Source organism: Lichenostomus cassidix, chromosome Z (genome assembly GCF_008360975.1).
Source record: "Lichenostomus cassidix isolate B80296 chromosome Z, HeHo_3.0, whole genome shotgun sequence".
NCBI lineage: Eukaryota > Metazoa > Chordata > Aves > Passeriformes > Meliphagidae > Lichenostomus > Lichenostomus cassidix.
Genome location: NC_139511.1, coordinates 70397695 through 70416497, shown reverse-complemented (window position 1 = coordinate 70416497; position 18803 = coordinate 70397695). Strand labels below are relative to the sequence as shown.

The 18803-nt window shown below is 36.6% G+C and overlaps 1 protein-coding gene across 5 annotated transcripts in view; it reads right to left on the bottom strand.

Moving 5' to 3' along the window:
• Positions 1-18803, bottom strand: part of PIK3C3 (phosphatidylinositol 3-kinase catalytic subunit type 3) — a 66901-nt gene that overhangs the window by 42245 nt on the left and 5853 nt on the right. For 3 of the 5 annotated variants that reach the window (XR_014846945.1, XR_014846946.1, XM_085043000.1), the window contains exons 5-14: positions 15264-15350; positions 13213-13308; positions 6922-6993; positions 6413-6502; positions 5729-5833; positions 5164-5256; positions 4793-4978; positions 3526-3680; positions 2208-2295; positions 1193-1260 (exon numbers count right to left, since the gene is read on the bottom strand). Coding sequence is in view for 3 of the 5 variants with exons in the window: in XM_085043000.1 (XP_084899126.1) it covers positions 1193-1260; positions 2208-2295; positions 3526-3680; positions 4793-4978; positions 5164-5256; positions 5729-5833; positions 6413-6502; positions 6922-6993; positions 13213-13308; positions 15264-15350 (1040 nt within the window). In the remaining 2 variants the exon portion in view is untranslated. The remainder of the gene's footprint in view (positions 1-1192; positions 1261-2207; positions 2296-3525; positions 3681-4792; positions 4979-5163; positions 5257-5728; positions 5834-6412; positions 6503-6921; positions 6994-13212; positions 13309-15263; positions 15351-18803) is intronic. The other 2 variants (XM_085043001.1, XM_085043002.1) reach the window with 2 other exon arrangements.

Sequence of the window (18803 nt, the reverse complement as noted above, 5' to 3'; positions counted from 1 at the left end):
AATTTTTAATGAAGCTGAACGTTATCTTTGTCCACTCTAAAAGAAGGAACTACTGTTTGCAAATGTACGTATGTCATGCACTTAAACATCTTAAAATTCAAGCTACTAAAATATAATTAAACAATAAAATTTATAGAGTTATACATGGAAGCTCTCAGGATAGTTTATAGGTTTCTTCTAAGAATTTTGTAAGAACAGTTTGCTATGTTTACATCACATATCACATTTAGTTCCCAATTCACAACTTATCTGTGGTTAATGCTCTTAGCACTCTAAAATATCATTATATGCATTAGTGTTTTTAGTTATTTGACACAGCTATGAAGGTTACAAATGAGAATCATACGACTTAAGTTTAGTCATGTAAAAGGCACCCAAGTTCTTGCTTTTAAAACACGTGTATATACAAGTAAATAGTTGTGAGTGTTGTGCATATGCAGATATTTGTACATTAATACACACAGACACACATACTTTCAACACAGTACAGCTCTACTAATCTCAGCTTGCCTCAAATGAGAAAATTCCTACCTGCAAATGTTTGCTTCGAAGACTTGCAGATTACTAATTTAGGCATCTAATTTAATTCTTAAACCACTGAGCTGAGACAAGATCCTAAGCTAAGCAATCCTACCTCTCTACTGTATAGATGAACTAACATTTACAACTTAAGTTCCCCCTTAAGAATGCACACATCTGCAATGACATTTTGTTGTCCTCATAACCACAAATGGAATAAAAAAAAGTAGTACAAAAAAGAAAATTAGTGCTTTATGAACCTTCATAAAATACATATTTGATAAATATTTAAGCGCATAACTTCAATATTCTAGCCAACATTGTCAAAAATTACAAGCATGAACGAGACAGAAAAGCAAAGATTAACTTAATCTCTTCCCCAACACCCTAAACAACAACATAGTTAGGCTGCTTTTTGTAACACTGTACTTAATGTCTAGACCTCACCTTCTTTTGTCTAACAGTAAAGCATATTTCTGCATTTTAAAAGACTGCTCCTATAAATTACTATGTTCAAATGCATATTGTTTTAAATCTACTACATCAGCCCAAGAAAAACTGAGATTGTGAAAGGCTCAAGACAGGTAATCTTTTTCTGAGCATCCTTCTGAGTATTACAGCTTTGATTTCAGTTACATGCTGATACAGTATAAAGAAGCAGTTTCTAACATACCAGTATAAGTAGTTTGCCAATGTGGAATTTTTGCATGCCCGTGATATCAAGAAAGTGCAAAGGTCTTGCTGGAAGGGATTTAAGAAGAGCAAAAAAAAAAATAAAATTAAGGTATAAAGAAATCTAAGCATCTTAGAGAGAGACAAAGTTAAGGAAAAACACCAACTAAATATAAAAGTTCTGAGAGATATATTCCCTTCTAAAATCTGAATCCAATCCAACCTAGTATTTAAGTGGTACTAGTTTAAATACTACTTCAGATCTTGCAACTACCCTATAAGTAAAAGGTCTGCTACTCCAGTAATATATTTATCAACACATAAAGAGTACATGATGTTCTCCAAAAAGAAACCTTTAATGTAACTTCTACTTATGTTACTCTTCCCTCCTATGCAATTATGTCTTGTTGTAAATGCTGTAAAATACAACCCCCAAAGAGATTCCCCACTGTTTTGTATCCACAGCATCTAACAATCTTGAAGATGTTCTAAACTTTCCGAAAACAGATTTGTATAGGATACATAAACTGAATATAGCTCTTGGCAGAAGTAAATCAACACAATATCTCACTTAGATTCAAAAAAGATGACATGCCAAAGAATATGGCTACAGAAAGAACAGACTGCAGAGACTGAAATATTTGGATAACTGTTTTCTATTAAAAGACTGTTTTTAAACACCTGAAACACATATAGTTGTCAGTGTCTAATCAGTATGGGATACCCTTTGCCATAATTTTCTCCTTTACAGGAGAGTACTTTAATTTAATGAAGAATTCAATTTCCAGTCCCCCAGCTTTGGATACTGTGATCATGTACATAAACAGACACCCTGTATAAAATTCAGTTAAGCTATTGTTATTTTCTTAGCATATACTTTAAATTTATATTCTTCAGGTATTTTAAATATTTAGTGAGATACACGCGAAGGATCCAAATATTCATAAACAAAAGCAAGAAACAGAACCAGGTCACTACAAAAGTACAATAAATACAAGGTAAATCATCTGACTTACATCCAGGTTTTCATTTTCTGGAAGCTCTTTTGTCTTAGAAGTAAGAGGTGGAGAGGAAACAGGTGGAATAGGACTCATAATCTGGGAACTACACAAAGGAAAGCATGTAATTGGCATGATTCAAAGTTCTCGCTTGGGGGCCAGGGAGCATGCACAGAAATCGTAATGAATTTCACTTCCACAGCATAATAAATTCAGAAAACTGGAAGAGAAGTATCTTTGAAGGTAGCATCCCAACCCTGTTTCAGAACAAACTGCATGAACAGCAACTTTGACAGCTGCAGTTCCTGAAAACAGCAAAAGTCTGTGCCTGGAGAGCTATACAGTTTATGCCTGTGAAGGACATTCACTTACAACAAACTCTGCATTTTATTTCATCTTCTATACAAAGTAAGTAGACACAGACAAGAATTTAACAAATCTGCATTTTCAGGAGCTTTTTTTCAAATGTTCTAAGATGAAACTGCTAATACACAACACCTGCAAGCACTAGTCTTTGGAATGCAACTACACAGAATAGACAAATGCTTATTTGCAAGGCGAAGTTTTCAGACGGTAAGTTTACCTGAAAGGCAGTAATTAAATAGCTCTCCTAACCTCCAAGTACCATTGCAGCCTGAAAATACACCACACTTCCCACCACACCCACTTTTACAGCTTTGCAGCAAGATCAGTGAAAAGCTCTAGAACTATAACAGAAAAAATACCCCCTCATGATAGAAGTCATTAGAAGCTTAAGACCAAAAATCCTGAATATTTGTAATAAATATTCAGAGATTACTTTGGTTACCAAGTTAATTCACGCTTTGCTTAATACTTTTTTAGGTATCTGTTTTTCTTTTAGATTCCTGGAAGTATAGGATGTCTGCTTCCACAGGTTTCTTCCTGTACCTTCTTTTGCAGGAGCAGGATGAAATTTCTTTCCACTTCAGACTGACTGGACTTTTAGATCCACATTCTCTGATGAAAGTGGGAAGTGGAACCTCGTATAAACTTCACTGAAGACGTCCTAACTTTTGCAAGTACAGAAGGAAGTAACCACACTGTTTTTCCTGCTCTGCAGAAGTTCTCTTCCTTTTGTGTAGTAAGGTGAAAGGCCACAACTTTAACACTGTTTGCTCTGTAAACTATGCACAATCAGGAAACAGATTTCATGAAAGCTCAGGGTTTGTTGGGTTTGTTTTTGGTTTTTTTTTTAATGCTTCAGGTTATAAAATAAAATGTTGAATATGCAATGCTCCCCTAAAAAGAAGAAAGAATTTTATGGCTTAGAACATTACATGATTCTGCTGCTCTGCTCGAAGTCTAAGCTTCTTACCTGTCTATTTCTGAAGCACTAGGACCAGATGTTGCCATAGTTTCTGACATGGAACCTTGACTGTCCCTCTTGCTTGGCTCCAGGCCATTCTTTATGTCATCAAAGTTTTCATATTTCAATGCCTGGACTAACTGTAGCAGGTACATCAGCAAATCCTCATGAAGGAAAAAAAAAAAAATCCAAGTGAAACAAGGGTGTTAGTCAAAGAAAACTAGAGCTCCTGTTTTCAAAATTCTAATTTACAGATAAACTTAGTCAGGATTTAGTGAACTCTAACCTAATTGCTTCCAGCATTCACACAATAAATCTTTCAATTTGCATCCCCCAAGAAGAAAATTCAAGTGTAAAATTGGACTATGGTATCAAGAATGGAGATTCTCTTCTCTCTCATGGACTATTTTTTTAATCCTTTGTGTAGCTGGGGATCTAAGAAAAAAAACCACATATCTGATCTACTTTAGATTGAAGAACAGAATTTTACCCACTTGCTGTTTAAAATGAACTTGTTTCCTCTAGTATTCAACATATTCTGTTTAGTTATCTTCCAATACATTGTAAAAGGTACATTTTTAAAGTCAAAGCAGTATGACCTTGGCTATTAAAGTAGGCTTGAAAAAATAAGATATATTTATGCTCCCTATTTTAAACTCTATTGATTGACAAGGATTCAAGAGTTACGGAAATACATTCAAATCTGGGTTTGCTTTTTTTTTTCTAACTGGCAAAAGAAAATAAAATATATAAACCACTGAAATTTAACAGGTTAGTTTCTATTAAGTGGGCTCTATTCATAATCACAGCTCATCATAGTCTAATCAGTATACAATTAGAAACACTTTATTTCCACAGATGCTCTTCTACTCATCTTCTTTAGCAAAAGAGTATGATGATATATGGCTTCAATTCATGAGATGGATCTGCTGAAAATCTTTCAGTCGACTATTTAAGTTCAGAGCATTTCTACAGGTTAATACTCAAAATTCATCACTAGTTTTTGGTGAGAGTACACCATTGTTTTACCTTGTTTAACAAAACCAGCTACCACTGGCTGTTCATACTAATAAGTGTCAATCTGTGGCACTTAATAATGTGAAGACTGCACCTCAAAAAGCTTATAATAAATAGCAACACAGTGAATTATTTTTTGTTTTCCTTCAGTAATATTCACTTAAATGACTAAAGAAGTAGCAAATATTTCAAGGACTCAATGAAACCAAAACTCCTGAAACCAGCTGACTTTTCCATGTACCCACAGCCTGGTGAATACCTCATCATCAGCCTGCTGAAGCCTGGCCACAGCATAGCGCCGCACTGTCGGGTTGGTGAACTGAGATGACAGAAGTTCTAGAGAATCCTCCACATCCATGGGCTTCCACTTGCCCAGCAGCTCTAGTGCTTGCTTTGCCTCTTGTGGTAGATCCCAGTTGACACATTTCAGGAATTTGGTCAAGGCCTAAACAGGAGATTGGATAATTCATCAGTAAAAAGCCAGCCTAAAGAAATTATTTCAAAATTAATGTCTCACACAGAGGTAGAACTAGATTCAGATTATATTTACATAAGCAAAGACCTGGAAAAGCCTACTGATATAAGTGACAAGGTCCCTTCCAGCCCAAATCATTCTATGACTCAACTCACCTTCTCCTGATGAGTAAGGTAATATCTGAACTTCCACACCAAATCCTGTTCCTCATACGTTAGTTGCTTTGTCGGTGGATAACTCACTATGATCTATTTGATATACAGTCAGAAAGTGAGTTTAAAAATATGGACAGGCATAATCAACAAGTTATACTAACAAAGTATACTTGTGAGAAAGTACAACAATGACAACACAGAAATAGCTAGAGAAGAAAGAAAGCTTTCCAACAACACAAAGTTATGCTATCATGGTGATACTCCTCAGTTACATGGTTGATTGAAGTGACAGTGCAGGCAAACATACAGCTGCTTTAAGTGTAGCATTCACACCTACATGACATGCACAAAATACACGTTCTTAACCTCTAAAAACAGCTTAAAAACACATGAAGAAGCACCTTGTGTGCCTTTCTGAGCTGGGTCCTTCTTTAAGAAACATCAAAACATTTCATTAATTTTTTTCCATAAACTGAAATTAACTATATTTTCCTTAAACTGTCACCATATATTATTACCAACCTACCTAATAAAATTTAACTTAGCCATCATATGACTGACTTACATTAAGCTGATCCCGTGTGGTTGCATTAGGCTTCAGGTCATGATCAGAAGGTCCACTTCTTAAACTTCGAGCAAGTTTGTGATGTTTGCTTTCTACTAAGTTCTCCTAAACGCAGAGGGTAAGTCAGTATTTATAAATACTAAATTTCAGAGAAAATTACTACCGAAACAAAACCATCCAGCGAAGACTCACCAGTCTCTTGAAAAATGCATGGCAATGAAAACTCAAATCTAAAAGTACAGGATCTTCTTGCTTTTTTTCATTTGTTTGTTTTACAAAAAAAACCTCCTTTAATAATATGTGGAGGGTCGTTGGGAGTTTTGAGGGTCTGTGTCAGTTTATGGCTTAACATTAACAAACCCTATCCTGCCTTCTGGTGAATTGCTGCAAAATGTAAGCGCTTCAGTCAATACATCCGTGATTGACAGCACTCAAACGTGCTAGACACTTCATAAACATTTTCTTTAGGATAACGTTTGCAGCATAAAGCTTTGTATGCAAGAAAAACATCTCAAAAACTTGTCCCACTGTTAATTCCATGTTAGCAACAGTAGGAGCCACAACAGGAGCCACAGTGCCAACAAGATTTCAGCAGCCAAGGCAGTTTCCAGCATTGTCAGACTTGCTCTTGCAGTGTTAGATTACACGGTGCTCAAACAGTGTTGCCAGTACAAGCCCACTTACATTAATGTTCCCAAAGCTGCCAATACCAGTCCCACTGAATTGGCTTCCACAATAATGGAAATCTTTTCTAGAACTGTACTTAGGCACTGTCTACATGAAAGACAACATACAAAAGAGCGTAGGAAGAAAATATTTTAACAGAGGAAGTGACCAAGAGTTACTGCACCAGTCTCTAAATTCTACATTTCCCTTCTTCTGGTCCCTGTTATCTTCCCACCCCTTTTGCCAACAATACCCCCTCTCTGCTTTCTTACATCTCAGAAGCATGCACATTAGGTATGGAAAGAAGGAGGTGAACATAAGCATTAAATCAACTCTTGTATTTTAATCTAGCAGCAGCAGAAAAAGAAAAAAAACCCTAAAATTCAAACCCACTCGTATTTCTCAACTGGTCAAATAAATCTTTCCACTGGAATTTTAAAATATTTAAGACAGCAAGCTTTCATCTACATTTATGAAAAGTTCAACAGTAACTCTAATACAGATGGCATTACATGGAGCATGCTTACCATAGACATCTGGGGATCCGGAATCTTAACAATTTCAGGACTTGTTAAAATTGGAGATGACTCATCACCATCCTGAATGACAAAAAGTTGAAGGCATATTAAACATCACAAGTTTTAGAGAAAAAAAAACAACACATCATATTGTGAACTCTACTAGATTGAAAGAATGATGCAACTGCACCTCACTGACTTTTAACAGTTTTACGGGAAAAAAGAAAATAATAAACAGATTATTCTTCTTGTTTGTTTTTTTCCTGAATGATAAGCAATGTGGCAAGACAGACAGAAGTTCACCAGAGGAGAAGCAGTTTGACAACTCACTACTATGCTAGTACACAGATGAGGGGAGAAATTTGTCACATGTGTCCTCTGAAAGTATGAAGAGAAACAAAACCAGGCTCTGTATTTCCACTCAAACCAAACAATTTCCTAGAAAAAAACCACCATGTCGCAGAAAATACCTTCTAAAAGTTCAACACAGACAAATATAGCAAGGTATATGTGTCCCTATCTACCAAAGGCTCTACATGCCTAGCGTTTAACCTGTGCTGCCTAAATAAGGGACAGGAGAAGGTGCAAGATTCCTGTTTGAACCCGACACAGAAAAAAAAAAAAAAAATTAAAAGCCTGTCACCACATGACAAAACCAGCAATTCTGTCTTCTAGACACACAGCAGTGTGGTTTAGTGCTTTTTAACCTTAGGAGGGTAAACTAAGCATTAATAAAATCTATGGAAGAACATTTAATTTAAAACACAGAATAACATAGTTTAACTCAAAGCAAAAGAAGATCAGCATAACATGTGTCATGCTATATTTATACTTAGTCTGTTTTCATTTATTTTGTTGTAAATTTCAGATCAGAGTAAAATTTTTTGACATACCAACATTTCCCCCAGTAACTAGTTTTGAGGTAACTCGCTCAGGTTTCTTTCTGCTCTCACCCCTTTTTCCTCCTGCTTTTCCAATCCCATATGCCTCTTGGGATAACTTTACTTTTCTACTTTTCAGAGATAACTTTCAAATGAGAGGTTGTTTCAAGGGGAAGAATAATCATTTGTCACTAACAAGATACGTGAGTTAAAATTACCATAAATGTCACAGGAGAAACATCTTTTTTTCCATCTACATAAATTCTGTGTTGCTGACTAGAGTAAAATATTCCTTATTATTAAAATGCTTCTTCAGAAAGAAACTTTTAATTGCATTTACTAGTGTCCTATGCCTTTCTGAAGTAACAATTCTACAGCCAAAAAAAACCCAGTAAGAACATACACATCCTTCCTATTTAAGGGAAATAAACATACAGTCTGCCTGTGGCTGGTGATGGTCCCAGAACACGAGCAGGTTGCTTTTCTCATTAGTCTTTTAAAAAGTACGCATGCAAACATTGAAGAGCAAAGATGACATTTGCTTGCAGTGTCTCTGCTCTAAAAGCATATTGCCTAAATAATGAACTTAGCTCTGACCTCACTGCACAGAATTATTAGTATTGAAGTATTTCCATTATAACAAAATGTGCTGCATCACATCTACATAACAGTAGACTGAACTGAACTGAAGTCACAGTGACAGATCAGCATTCACGTTGGACTAAGCCTCTGCTATCTCACCAGGCAGAATCTAAGATCATGTTACAGTAGTTTCACAAAGTCACATTATAGAAAAACCAATGAAATTGTTGAGGGTGGGGGGAATCCTTCTCTTCATAAACACATCTGATAGCAGATCAATTTCTATTTACCAATACTTTATCCTCCAGTTCAAAACTATAATAAAGCTGCAATCTGACTTTGCCTTTATAAAAACAACAAAGGATTCCAACATCCCAGTGACAAGTTTCCACCCAATTTAGAACCTTCACAGAAATCCCTGTATGAAAAATGTGACACAGGAGGGATCCAGTAGTAACAAGCTACCAACTTGCTACTAACAAGCATTCAAACTCTACTGAGGCATTTTAAGCATCCATGTCCCATAAGGATTCTCTATGAATAAGCAGAAGTAACAACGATTGCTGCGCTTTTCCCTCAGTGAAGAAAAAAAAGCAGATACATTAACTGTAACAGGAAAGCTTTCAGCCGGGTAAAAGTGGAGCACCTACCCCACAATTAGAAGTCTGTGGCAGCCATTAAAAATTCAAAATTTGCTAGCATGAGAATGACAAAAGCACTGTTGCCTAAAGTTTGCCTACTTACAAAATTAAAAAAAAAAATGAGCAAACCCTTCCAGTGTGTCATGTCAAAATGTTTATAAATTAAGACTAATGAGTTTATTTCCAAGACTAATGTTAAAACAAATGATTTATACATTTATCCCTGGCAACTCTTTTTGGAACCTTTCAAAAGAATCATGATAATGACTGTTTTTTTAAAGTCTTTGAATGCAGTCAGATCATGCTGAAGAGTGAAGCTGACGAGTTCTAGATATTCAGTTCAAGCACCAGGAAAACCATTCCCAGTGTTTCACTGTATATCAGAACAAAGCCTTAAGCTCAACCAAAACTTGCTCTGAAACCAAATTTTTTCAGGCATTTGTGGGACAAGTTACTGCATCAGGAGTGAACATTTTGAAACAGAGTATTTAATGAAATCCTCAAGAAGGCACAATGACTTAGTTGTACTGTGAAGGATTCCAGTGTCGCTGTTGAGCAGCTAGCAGAGTAATGAAGGCACCAGTTCTCAGTGGCAAAAAGGAATGACCTTTATTGTTTTGATTTCATCATATATATAGAGTTTTCAAAAGTCACCCAGATTGGTCAGTCAGAAGCCTTCCCCCAGGCCTGATTGGCCAGGCCTGCACTGTCCAAGTTCTGGGACACTGTTCCAACAACATCCAAACTTTATCTTTATTTATAAAACACAAGAAAAATTCTCATGGGAAAAACCTGTGCAAGCCACATTTCAGCTGTTTTAACTACTCTTCTGTAATTCTGTTTAACCTTGAGAGCATTATGAGCAGCACCACAACCCTGAGCATACAAACTTACTAAACCAAACCAGTGCCTAAATTAGCTCTTGGATTTGGCCAAGTGCATAATTTTTAAGTGTCTTTCCTAATCATGCCCATGTAGATGTCTTTAGCTCATGTCATGGAAATCTCAGAAATCCCTGACATCCTCCAACTGCCAACAACCATATAGGATGTGATGAAAGCCAGACCTGAGCACAAGAACACAGTGCAGACACTGTGCCTTCAGCAGCCTCTTCCCTCAGTGCAATCTGCTCCTCTTGGCTGAAACACTTCCTAGCACAGGCAGAACCTGAGATGACCTGCTGTACTGCCACCAGGAAACAAAAGCAACATCAATACCAAACAGCACTAACTTGTTTTAAATTGCTGTGTTACAGAGCTCTAGAGATATTTTACTACAGTAAGGTCAGTGTATGTAATCTTATATAAATATCAGAGTCCATTTAAGACAGCCCAAAAAATTTGCAGAATTTTCCAAACCAGCAATATTCTTCTGTAGTTGTCTGAAAATCAGTTTCAGAGCATAAATAAATAAGGAGGTTCTATTTAACTTATTCTTAAACCAGAACACTATTTAAAGTAACAGAGATGCAAACCAGCATCTCCTGCACAAAGAATAAAAGGACAACCAGTGGCGTAGACACTACTTTTTCTTCCTTTAAAACCATGCAAAGGTCTCTGATAATCAAATTTATTTATCTTTTTTAATAAACTGGATGCAGCAGTGCAATCATTTACCCAATGACATGTTTCACTTGAAACCTGCACAAAAATACATTAGTGATAAATGCTGGTGTTACTTGTACTTGGTAAGTCACACTGAATTTCTGCCTAAATGGAGAATCAGAAGTGATGCTGTCATTACTAGCAGACCCTATCCTTCACATCTTGGGCACTGTATTAAAATGAAGTTAACACAGAACATGGAAAGAGACACTACCACCTCATTTCATTGTAATTGAATGTCGAGTCAAAGAACCTCAAATTCTATCAGCCGCTGTTTAACAGGCTAGTTCTTCCTAAACACTTGAAAACAAATATATCAACAAAACTGTGACAAGTAATCTCCACTTCGACTATCAGTCACAGGCAGGTGACAACAGAACCTTCTTTCATTAGGCTCAGTGCACTGGATTGGTGATGTCCAATACATAGAGTGCAGACTGTAATTGGAAGCATGACAAAACTGAGAAAACAGGCGCTAATTTATGTACCATTTCCTACTGCTGTCAGAAAAGGGTCAAGAACTCGTTGGAAAGCTACTTTGTAACAACAAATCCTTCAAACTGCAGTTAGTTATAGCTCTAATAGGTACTATTACACATTCAATTACTTTATTTCCGCAAGAGCAGCCAATTCATAGTTATTCTGTTCCACTTTTAATATGCTTCAGAAACATCTGTTAAAAGAAAGATGCATGCTCTGAGTTCTTTCCTGTATCATCCACATCTATAAATCCACAATGAAAGAAAAAAAAGAAGTCATGTGTGTAAATCAGGAATATCAGGAATAACTCATCTATAAAGGCAGATTGCTGGAGGTAAGGGAGAGAAGTCATTTTTAGGAATGTCATGCTCATTTATAAAAAAACTGAAAGAGCCAAGAGGACACAAAGCCACATGCTTGTACGTTTGAACCTTTGAAAGGTACAGCATGTTCTCATTTAAAAAGCCAGCTGTTAGTAAAATGTTTCAATATTTTGATCATATTCTGTTACGCTCTTCAGACACATATTTCCGTGATTTCCACAGAAGTAAATAACTTTATTTTGTTCATGGGGAAATCTGACACATTCTAGGTTTCAATTTGATTTCTAACACAATAGAATTTTGTAACAGCACAGTCCTCTTCTATAACTGCTGGTTCTAGGATAAGTGTACAGAAGCACCACGAAAAAAGCTATTTTAAAGGCAAAAAGATTTTGAAACGTGGAGAGGTCTCACTGTCAACTACAGTTCCCAAAAAGAAATGCTAAACAGCTAACCTAAGACAAGCTTTAAGCAAAATTACCAAAATTCACCAAGAAACTAAACTAAAAGAAAACCAAGACAAGAAAACCAAATCAACCACCCTCCCTCAGAAAAAAAAAACCTAACAAAAAAACCCCTCCCAAAACCCACTCCCTCCCTCAAAAAAAACAAAAATGCAAAAAAGGCCCAACCAAACAATGCTCTCAAAAAACACCCCTGAAACTCAAAAAACCCCAAGCTTTAACTGGCAACATATAGTTGAAGCAGATTCTGATCTGTGTCTTCTCAGTTTTTTGTTTTTAATGCTGCCCTTTGCCATTTACTACTCTATTTTTTACTGCTTTCTTCAAGAATTTTAAGTTAGATCACAGCTCTTTGGTGCAGGCCAACTGATGATATTGTCACATACATAGAAATACTTGTAATCCATTTCCCATTATATTAACATTTTCTGTACTGAATTAAACTTTTTAAAGTTCTCAGAATGAATGCTGCTTAAAGTCAGTGCCTCTCATCTCAAGATGAGAGACTCAAGACTCCAGTTTCTTTTTCTATCTTCTTTCTCTTTCCCATAAAGCTGCATTATTCAGCAAGTTTCTGACTTCTTATGAATCTAAACATGCTGAAAAATTTAAGAAACAATTTTCTTTGAAACCAGATTACAGATACACTGCTTTTTCCATCTCAGTGGGTCTTTCCACAATACACAGGTCCTTAAGAGTACTGATAATGCCTTCCAATACCACAATGACGTCTGTTAAGCTCACTGTTAATCCCTCATCCCAATGAATTTTAACTTAGGAAAAATATTGAAGGCACTGCTTTGCAGATCTGTTTCATATAAAGCAAGAAAGGATGAAAGACATTCCAATTCAAAAGTCTTTTACTTGATTACTTCACAGCATTTTCAGCATGAAAGGCCAAACTTCTGTGTTTGTTCATTTTACAGAAAATATTCACCAGCAGAGCTCCTGTGCAATGTTTTAATAACTCATCTTTTATAAAGTTACTATTCAATACAGGTACATTTCTTCCTGATGTAAGTAATAATTTTACATACAGCTACTCTGAAAGTACTGCTGGATGACTGAAGGAACTATAAATCAGAAAGTTTTTAATCATTCACACTTGTTAAATTCTGTAATCTTGAACTCTATTACACAAATGACTGACATCTGCAATCTTGTTGCATCTATACTGTTTGATTTGTATATACATAAACAGTTGCCACTGACAGCTGTCTGCTGCCATCCTGCAGCAGAATATTTCATCTCAGCAGAAAAACCCATTCATTTTAGGTGCATATGTTGTTTTTTAAAGACAACCATAAAGCCTGCATGGCACATACCTTTTCGTAGTAAACTATTCCATATTCTTTATCATCACACTTGACGCAACGGAATTCAATCATCAGGTACATAAAATTGGAGCTTCGTTTTTCCCTCTGAGGAAAGAGCCACCACAGATGTGTATCGTTTATTGCAGGGCACCAATCTTCAGCATTCTCAGTACAGCAATTACCCTACTTCCTTTGTGCTGTAACTGATTAATTAGGTTATCAGCTGTTGCAGCAATTATTCAGTTAATCATTTCATAGAACTACTTGAGACCACATCACCTCCTTCCTGACATTCTTACTACAACACATTCCCACTTCATGATACACATCCACACTTAACAGATGAAAACCTCATCAGCAGGTCCCAACTGTGGGCTAAAGGTATAAAAATGCAATGCAGAATAATCAGATGACCACTGGGTAGTTGGTGTTTACTTTTTTTTCCTAAATCATTACCTATAATTATGTACATCAACGGAAAAAACCAGTAGATATGGAAAAAACAAATCACTTTTTTAAGACAACACCGTAAAAGAGACAAAATAAACTTGGACTACAAGATTAGATTTTCATCCTATTCACCTTCACAGGAAGATTTGCTCATGTATGCATTTTTTAAATGCTCTACCTAGAAAAAGTGCTTAGAAATTTAAAATCTAGGTGGGACACAAAAAACAGTAACAATGAGCAATTTCAGTTCATTTAATGCATTAATAATGGTTTGACTTGATAGGCAAAGTGGCTCTCCATTTTAAGTACAAGTCAAGGAACTCTTATTTCTCTGTGCTTACACTGTAAGCAAAGAGGGGAAAAAAAAAAGAAAAAAGAGGGTAGGCTTATTTCTAAAAATCCCCAAAATATTTATAGATGTTTGTAAAAACACAGATTTCAGTTAAAAAAAGAATCTGATTCCCAAAGGACTAATCACAAATAGGACAACAAAAATATCAGAGTGCAACACAGGAGAAAAGAGAGTTCCTTTGGCACAAGAAGAGTATAACAAATTAAACAGTTTGAGGTGATTTTGCTCAGTGAGGGTTAGAACCTCATCCAGGCATTAAACTACCAGATTATTCTCTTTTTTTAAAAATATTCATTCAAATCTTACAAATGCCTTTTCTCAGACACCAAAGTTAAAAAAATAAAGTTGAAGAGGTCTGAAGCCAAGGAACAGGCCATATGTCTAAAAAGCTTCCCATCACAATCTAAATCCTAGAGCTAAGTTAGCCATGCCTAACAGTGTTTGTTCCAAGCTATTTCAAACTCTTAATAAAGTCTGTCTTCCATGATCAAGCTCACTTGAAGCTGAAAACAGGTAAGACAGCTGTGTATTGTGGTGGATGAAATGCTGACATAACCCTGCCATGTGCACTGGGTGCCCCAAAACCAACCCTGTGCTGAGCTGCTCCTCAGCAGGGCGGGCAGCAGGCATGGGAGGGAACTCTGCCCCTCGGAGCTGTGAGACCACAGCTGCAGAGCTGCATACACTTCTGGGACCTCGACACAAAAAAGATGTGGACCTGATGGAGGGAATCCAGGAGGCCACAAAGATGGCCCAAGGGCTGGAATACCTCTGCTCTGGAAACAGGCTGGAGAACTGGGATTGCTCAGCCTGGAGAAGAGGAGGCTCCAGGGCCTCAAGAGGCCCTTCCAGTGCCTAAAGGGGCCCTGCACGAGAGCTGGAGATGGACTTTAGACAATGGCACAGCGTAACTGGACTTTACTGTGAGAGTGCTGAGCCGAGATGGTAGAAACCTAATCCCCAAAAATATTCAAGGTCAGAATGGATGGGGCCCAGAGCATCCTGACCAGTTGAAGATGTCATGGATTCATAGACTAGATAGCATTGAAAGGTCCCTTCCAAACCAAACTATTCTGTGACTCTCATTATTGCTAAAGTAAAACCAATTTAGGCTTCCAAAGAAGTACCTTTTCCTTTATTATTTGCACTGGCAGTTGAAGAAAAACAGGACAAGCAGTTAAGAGTTAGTCTCTTATACAAGTGAAGGCTTGCAAGATAAAACCTCCCAAAATTCCAAATATGATGCAAAATTACTTACCTCATTGATCATTTCTATTTCTCTAAAGGTGAGTCTGTCCAGCCAGTCCACCTTCACCATGTGACCTTGCCGATGAGACTTGGTGAGCTGCATGAAAAAAACACAATAATATTTATATTGCTCAGAGCAAGAAAAAGGACACCAGAATTATAACTGAGACACAACTATGAAATCAGGGGGAAAAAAGGAACTGAAGAAAACCTCACCTTGTAAAGCATACACACAGTAACATAGTACACACCTTGTAAAGAGCCAAACCATTCCATAAAAATGTCTACTACCTAAAACATCCATCTCAGTAAAGACCATAATAACTATCCAATCACATCACCTTTGCATTTTTAACATATCGAAACCAGGAACCTATTTTTTAACTAAATTAATGTAATAAAGGCATTCCATTTTTTTATTACTATATTTAATACAGTACAACTCACCAAGCCAAACAAAAATAAAGTATTTCAAGAACTACCCATATGAATAATTCTGTCCATGTCAGCCTCACCTTATCAGGTTTCCAGACTGGGACTGTAACTGAAACAACTAAAAATCTTAGAGCAAGCCATAGATAGCTTGCTCTCTCTTTCTTTTAGTCATGTCGTAAGTAGCTCAAGTTTTATTCCAACATTTACAAACTGCTATAGCAATAGCAAGGAAGTTGTTTAAAGGACTCATTAAGAATGGAAGATAAGATGAGAGCATGCTACTTGTAGTTTCAGATACACTAACACAATTGTTTATAAAACATTCAGCAGCAGACCACACTGCTGATCATCTTTTTGGCTCCTAAGAAATCCAAAGTGTTCTACAAAATAAATCAGTAATTATACCAGAATGCAAGAGATGCAGAGGGACTAGAAGACGGGAAGCTCCTTCTACTCTCAAAGAAATCAGTATCTGCCTAGAAAATGGCTAGTGAAGAGACCAGTCAAAATTATTATTATTATTATTATTATTATTATTATTATTATTTATTATTATTAGGGGAAAGGTTAAAGAAACTACTATTTCTTTAACTTTGTTCTGGGGTCAGCCTGCCTACCCACACAGCCACACTGACTGTCACTTCCTGCCCAGCTAGGGGACAGAGAGACCTAGGAGAGCACGGGAATGGAAGGCATTAGATGCAGGAGAACACAACAGCAGCCTGTGGCTTCCACATAAAAAGGGAGATGGTATTAGTACAAAAAAACAACACAGAATTTTTAAGACTTGGAATACACTGGGAGATGTCCAGGTTGCACAGACTGTCAGATATGTGCAGGAGACCTTCCACAGCTCAACTCTACAGGCAGACCACAAATAAAATTCACTGTGAAGACAGAGGAGTGAAGAGTTTGCACCTATTTTACTGTTTCATTATTCTCCCTCACCCACTAAAATGATGCCTTAACAGTACAGGCACAAGTATGTGGGGCTTAAGTTTATCTAATCAAAGTCTTGCAGAAAAAAACTTGGTCACAAATTCTTAATTAATTTTCTTGTTCACTGCACTAGAGAATAAAGATAATAAAAGTAATTTTGTATGTTTCAGGAGAAAATTATTATAGAGGGAAAAAATTCATAATACAGCAATTAATTAGGTCTGCATAAAAGACCTGGAAGATCTGGGGGTATACACACACAGACGAGGAACTGTTGTTTTGGATTAATATTTAAAGCTTAAAATGAGAGAGAAACTAGCATATCCCCTTCAGGGAAAGAAGCATTCATCATATGCTACTAAGTAAGATGCATCCGTTTAGACAGTATCTCAACATTATTATTATCTAATTTCATTCAGCCAGCAGAAGGTGTGAGGGAAATGAATGGATCAAAAAGAACTTAAGAGTACTTTAGGTTGAAGTAGAATAAATTAACACACCACTCATGGGAGAAATATCTTAATGGCATTAATGTTTGAGCATGCTAAAATATTCCACACTCTTCCCATTAATATTCCTTAGTACACAAAAAATCTGCATTCACAATGCCTCCAGAATGCAAAGCCATGTTTTTTTCATTGGTGGCAATTTTACTAGCAACATTCATGTGTTTTGTGAGAGCACAACCATATAGGACCTCAACATGAAAGAGGAGACTTGCCACAATATCAATTATCAAAGGTAAAAGGATGCAACTCTTTGACCTTCCAGTCACTGGTTTTATACAAATTCCCTATAATAATAAAAGCCACATACGGACATAAACTCAGAAGCATGTCAAGAACAGAACTATCTCTTAGATGAAGAAAAGATCTTTCACAAGCTCTTCTCAAAAGTTACTTGTCATCTGGAGGACTCTAGTTTGGGTGCTGGTACCAGATATCCAGGTATCAATCAACAGCACAACATTGGACTAGTCTGTTCAATAAACACAAAAAACCCCCAAACCAAGAATAACAAATTCCACACAAACTTGCCATGTATGTACTTAGTCCTACTCCTTTTACCTTTATTTAAATATACCTTCACCCAGAGTAGCATGAGGAGGCATTGAGCAACTGAAGAATAAGTCACAGAAAAACTGAAGCTGATTGTGTTTGAACAATGGCCATTTAGGAGTGACACATCACAAGAACCTCATCTGCTGTGTAAACAGCTGTGCAAATGAAAGATCCCATAGACACACTACCCAGAAACCCTACTAATTTCCCTAGCATCTGATGGTATAATGTTTTTATAAAGGACCACAACAAAACATCAGTGAAAACACTCAACTTTCAGAGATTAGCATCTCCCAAAACAGCTTTCAAAAGAGAATAATGGGGGCAGTGATATTATTAGCTTTTTGTTAGCCATTAAGTACAACTCTCAAATGGTATGTGAAAGAATTCCCTCCTATTCCTCAGAAGGCTTGAGGCATCATCTTCCAAATGCCAAAGTAACAGCCTAAACCTGAATGAGCTATATTAAGACTTAAGCACTCTACTTAATTTGTGCTTTCTGAGCTAGAGAGTGTATGTACAGTAGTATTTGTATAACAGAACTAACATGAAAGGGATGGCCTACACTCTCAAAGCCTTTCTCAGAAACCCACTGTAACCACGTAAAGAACTGTAAACAAGACTTGATATTTAGTGTCTGTCTACAGAGATTCTTTAGGCCAGAGGGCATTTATTCTACTGTGATCAAGAAATGGGGCACCACTAGTTTTCATGAGTTTTCCATTATAAATTCAATGCAAACTTCACTAATAAAACAGAGACCCTAAGTGAAAATTAATTTATTGCTGACATAACTTGCTAGGCTAGAAAAAGGATCTATCTTTCACTGGGAGTCCCACAGAGGTCTGGATAAAACCTGGGAGACCAAGATTAAGAAGAAAGTTCACTGAGTAAGTGGACAAAGTCGTTTGGAAAGCTTGGGGTGAGCTTACTTGAATAATCAGAGATCAGCTAGTAAAACAGTCCAATAATTAACATGCTCTGATCAATTCCAGTAGTTTTGAAGGCAAGAATATACTCTACCATCAAAAGCTTGGAGGTGAAAATACTAATATACATATTCATGAGCCTAAATGAACAAAACTTGGGGTAATTTTTGAAGTTCTATTTAAGTT